At 31.0% G+C, this 5,655-nt stretch overlaps 1 protein-coding gene across 1 annotated transcript in view; it reads left to right on the top strand.

Moving 5' to 3' along the window:
- The window catches only part of dsh (Segment polarity protein dishevelled), a 15,569-nt gene extending 11,953 nt beyond the window's left edge, over nt 1-3,616 (top strand). The window contains exons 10-11 of the mRNA XM_018456398.1: nt 2,941-3,009; nt 3,445-3,616. Of these exons, the coding sequence (XP_018311900.1) occupies nt 2,941-3,009; nt 3,445-3,485 (110 nt within the window). The 3' untranslated portion in view covers nt 3,486-3,616. The remainder of the gene's footprint in view (nt 1-2,940; nt 3,010-3,444) is intronic.
- Nucleotides 3,617-5,655: the final 2,039 nt, after the last annotated feature.

Below are 5,655 nucleotides of genomic sequence, written 5' to 3'. Positions count from 1 at the left end.
ACACACACACACACAGGATGATCCGACCACCCGCAAGAGCCGGCATATACATATTTCTCATGAAGAAATGAGTCGAAAATGGTCAATAACAAAATGTTGTAATATCAATGATTTTTGAACAGTCTGTGAGCCTTTGAAAATGTCCAACCACAGGACATGAAATTCGCACCATCAGATGCGGCGCAACTAAGTGGCCGGCCGCGCGAACGTTTTGATTGACGTAACGCTAAACGGTACGGTATTGCCGAACGAGTATTACGAAGGTTCGTGAAATCTCTATTAACATCTACGGTATTCTTAAATACCGATGATACCTTGAAATCTGATTTAATCGATGCAAATAATCAGCGTCAATTGCAAATTCGGTACAATGTCATTTATTCTCAGTAGAAAGAATTTTTGAAGGATTTTGAGGACGTTTTAAGTAATAAATAAATAAATTTTAAAATTTCGTTCATTTTATTTCCTAAATATGAAATATTTGTTTATACCAAATGCATATTTCAAATGTAAATTTTTTCTAATATTGTTTGTGACAGAAAAAAGTTTTGGAGATATCTGTCGATTGATGTTTTTAATATTATTTGTTTGAATAATTTAATTAATATTAATTTCATTTATAAATTTATTTGTTTATATCACTTAAAACATATTTCAAAAATCCTTTTTACTGATATAAATGATGTATTGAATTTGCAATTGACGATGATTATTATTATTATTATTATTCTCTCTCTCTCTCTCTCATCGATAAAATCAGATTTCAATTTGGGACTACCACAGGAGATGTTAATAGAGATTTTACGAACCTTTGCAATACTCGTTCGGCAATACCATGCCGTTTAGTAGCGGTATCCGTCAATCAAAGCGTTCGCGCAGCCGGCCGCTTAGTTGCGCGAACTTCATGCCCTGTAGTTGGATATCTTCAAAAGCTCACACATCACACCGTTTAACAACTATTGATATTACAACATTTTGCTATTAACATTTTCGACTCATCTTTTCATGAGGAATATGTAGATGCCGGCTTTTGCGGGTGGTCTGAATCATCCTGTATATCTATTAATATCATTCAATTGATTGCGTTTTAGGATTATCTACGACAATGGGACAGCTATTTCTTTAAAATCGACAAGATGTTGTGTCTAAATGTCTAGTAATTCAGTCATTTCTATTATTTTAAACATTTCTCGACATCTCTGTAGAAATGTTTTTCGCGAAAAAGTGTTGGTGTGTAAAAATTGTCGACTCGTTAGAAACTCATTTAAGTACATGAGTGACAGACTTTTATATTGTGTAAAGTTATTATATCTATATATATTCAAAAATTAGTCTTTATATTATGCGACATTGTATTGGAATTCAATGAACTGTACATACATATATGCAAATTATGTCATCATAAATGTGCCATCTTATCAGTGTTACAAAAAGCTGCGAGATTTATAATTTATATATATATAGATGCTTGTGCACAGGTTACTATAGTCTTCTTAAATTATGTTTATCGTTATTATCTCTCACATGCATAATTCACATAGTGAACAGTTTACATATATATTTCATTTAAGTGTTTTTAAGTGTGTTTTACGTCATATAATATCAAAGTATATTCTTTCTATTTATGCCTTGCCGTTACATTATGTCAACTTTATTTGCCGCATTTTGTTACGAACAGGAAATCCTTTTCAATGCTCGATTCGATGCTATAATAAGAAAAGTCACACTTAATAGTTTACATTACTACCGTCGTATGCCAAGATGAACTTTGAACCCATAGGACTTGATAACTTCGTATAGTACACGTTAAAGAAATTTTTCTTTTCTTTCTACTGACGGTATTAATATCGTTGAGATATCTTTAATTTTATGTGCGTTGCGTACACTATTATACGATTACTCGTATGAAGAGCAAGAGAACATACGCGATAGTCGCTGTGCGTTCAATGTTCCACTGTACATACGATGAGTTAATAATAACCAATTAATATAGCTTCACGTATATTTATTGATTAATAATTCGCATATATATTCAAATACATATATTTGAAGTCTATGAAATAGTTTTACGATGTAGAAATAAATGATTGTATTTCAACGGAAAGATTGTTTTTTTATTCTTCGTTACATCAAGTCTTTCATATTTTATTTTATTATTCTGTTATACGTCGTGAAGCTATATTTGCAATGTAAACGTCATGCAATTTTTCTAATTGATATACAATGTATTGCATATTTTTGGCATTTTATTTGCGTAAACAATTAATTGTATTGATTAAAAGTAATTTTACAAGCAGAGAATATATTTCGACAAAATTGCTTGCTAAAATCCTTAATTTTTAATGAATGAATGCATTTTTGTCAATTTTATTGTTTTGCGAAAAATTGCATATGAAACGTTCAACTTTCATTGAATTGCACTGAATTATAATGTACGTAAATATTTACATAAATGCAAACGGCTTATTGATATATGTATATATATATATATATATATTGTATGATATATACTTACATATATATTATATAATATAAATCCCACATCTAGCTTATGTTGCAGATAGTGCAATCCATTTAACAAATTATCTTTTTATTTTTGTAATTTTAAATTTTGTAATCGTGTTTTTAAAAATCGTTTGTTATATTCGCGAATACATTATTATCGTCAATTATATTAATTGCAGCATAGTCACCTAAACGGAACAAGATTTTGTGTAGATTTATAAAATTTTATCTCATGTGTTAAAATCTTTTATTCTTCTTGTGAAAAGTTGATTACTTCATCTGTTTGTATTGTCTTCCTATCCTGAAGAATAAGAAACTTCTATGTATTTTCGCTATACATATATTATATCGTTAAATTGTACATACATTGCACCACGCCTCAGATACATAACCGAATCATTTTTGTGCCTTCTGCTGCGTTGACGAAACACGCAGGGCGGCGTATGCACGAGGAAAGTCATACACAAACTAGTGATTTGGACAACAATAGCAGAGACGATATCTGTGAGTTCTATCTTTATTTTATCACGACACATAGTGTTCACATTCACTATATTTTTCTCAAGTACTTTTTTAAAACTGTTTTTACTTTTGTACTCTTACGGAATCAATATCAATAAAATGGATCGTTGTACATAGCTATGGTCAAAGCGGTACATTACATCATCTTCCTTACGCTTAGATATGTATTTAATTAGGAATATTAATTGGATAAGCTGGTTATAAATGGCAGATAACTCTTTCATTGTACATTATAAACATAGAGTAAGTTTGGAATGCCTTACTCCACTTGTATACAAATCTAGTTTGCAACTATGTACACACATGCACACACATATACATGAATATATTGTGTTGTGCATATCGAAATTTTATAGACAAAACAATCATATGTTGTGTTTTGTATAGCAATATAAAATGATATTGTTTTCTTTGCAGATGAAGAAGACATTTTGGAATACCAATTTCTACACAAGTGAAAAACTTTGTTAAAGTATACGTACGGATAATAACGCGATCAATCGAACGAGTGGTCAAAGTATATTTCCATTAACTTTTCGTTAGTTGAATGGAAGTAGTACACGCGAAACATATATTTATATATTTAATAGGCCAATTTTGATAAAATATCATAGAAAGTAAAAATATTAAGACTCGTAATTATGATTTATATATATATATATTATATATATATAACGGCTATACATAATAAAATTGATGACCATAAAAGTCATCATGGTAATTAAAGTTTGTTTGACAATTTTGCAACACCCACACAAGTAATTCTCCGACTCTTCGAATGATAACGCGCGCGTTTACATTTCCTATTTTCTAATTAAGAAAATTGAAGAGGGGAGAGGAAGGAAGAAAAAAGAAGAAATAAGGAAAGATAACAAAATATGGTCCATATGTATATGTACATATATATTAACTGAGGGAAAAAATACAATTATTTATACAATATCTCATCTTACAACATTATAACTGAGATCAGTTTTCAGAGTTGATGTACTTTTTCTTTTTGCTTTAAATTTCAATTCTTATAAATCAATATCAATGTACATCATAATAGTGTATAAATAAATCGTTAAAACAGAATTGTTTTTATAAAGAAAAACAGACTGCTTATTTATGTAAAATAATGTACGTATCGCGCGCAAGCAATTTATTTCTTATTACATTAATTGATATGTATCAATCAGAGGCTTAAAGTGGTGAAAGCCAACTGTGAGAATGACAACTATGTGAATTGCTAGAGACCATGGCCCGTATTCAGAACGCGCTTTTGTCGATAAAAGCGCATTTTTATCTCTGAAATTCTATAATATGCGTGACATAAGTATAGTATGTTAGCGCGCTAACATCGTTGTAAGCGCGTTCTGAATACGGGCCCATATGTGTAATATTACTATATTGCTAACGCAGCCTCTTTTTGGGAGTGGAGGGTGTGTGAAGACAGCGAGATAGGGCAGTGTTGCTAGATGTGTCGCTTTTTTGGCGCTTGTGCATTGAAGATTTCAGTAACGTATTAAAATCGTAAGAAAATAGATATTATTAGAGCCTTTGTTTCAACATTGAAAATGACAAAAAATTTTTTAAAGTACAAAAAATAGCCACATATACATGTTTGTAGTTGTGCATGCATGCGAAAGTACGTATATGCAATTATACAAAGTTAAATAATTAACAATGTTTATGTAAGGAACGAGTTAAAAGAGGAAAGGAAAAGAAATATTGATATAGTAAAACATATTTCTTAATTTAAAATTAAATATTAACTGGAAAAGAAAAACTGTTATATGAGTCAAAAGTGGTAGAATCGCGGTTTCAGTGTTAATAAAAATTTGCTTAATCTAAGCCATAACCATTTACTATATCTCAACATTGTCAACTAATATCATTTTCGATTGGGGTGCACTGGCTGCACTCAGTATCAAGAGTTTCGTGAAGTTCGCACCCGACTTTAACGAAAAAAAATTTTAATGGGTGTTTCTTATATGATTTTTCATGCAGATGATTGTAGTAATCATTAATTCGTTTGTAGTTGTAAAATAAGGAAGATATCAAATTTTAAAAAACCGGTTGGAATTTTTTATATATATATAAATAGAAGAAAATCGGTACCACATTTATATGTGCAATCGGTTGTAATTGTTTGTAGTTTCAACATTTTCATTTGTAATTCGAAAATAAGGAAGATATCAGATTTAAAAAATGTTCTCTGACCTCATGCGCATGCGCTTGGTTACGTTTCGGTCCGACAGAGTGCATGAAATTTAAAATCAAATTAAAAAATGAATTAGTTACTCGTGCAATGTTTCTATCATACATAGTTGTATTCCAAATAAATCATAACCCATGTGGAGTGTGTAGATAGTAATGTTTGGGTTCGGGGCGGCGTAGCCGCCCCGAACAAAAAAAAGTATAACATCCTACCCGCGTGTGGCCTAACTGTGTAGAAGTCACAGCCTAGACAGAGTCCGCTTGGAATATTCCTAATCCATGAAGACAGTGGGGTGTGAGAACAGTCTTTTTAAAAGCACTATCCTCATACCTTCAATTCCAAATGAGTTTTTACTGCCTCTAAAAAGACTATTCTCACACCCCACTGTCTTCATGAGTTAGGCTGCATTTTCATGCTGACGCTCG

The sequence above is a fragment of the Mycetomoellerius zeteki genome, unplaced genomic scaffold, assembly GCF_001594055.1.
Source record: "Mycetomoellerius zeteki isolate Tzet28-1 unplaced genomic scaffold, Tzet1.0 scaffold113, whole genome shotgun sequence".
Lineage (NCBI taxonomy): Eukaryota > Metazoa > Arthropoda > Insecta > Hymenoptera > Formicidae > Mycetomoellerius > Mycetomoellerius zeteki.
The sequence above is the reverse complement of the archived record's forward strand: the minus strand, read 5'-3'. Positions and strand labels throughout refer to the sequence as shown.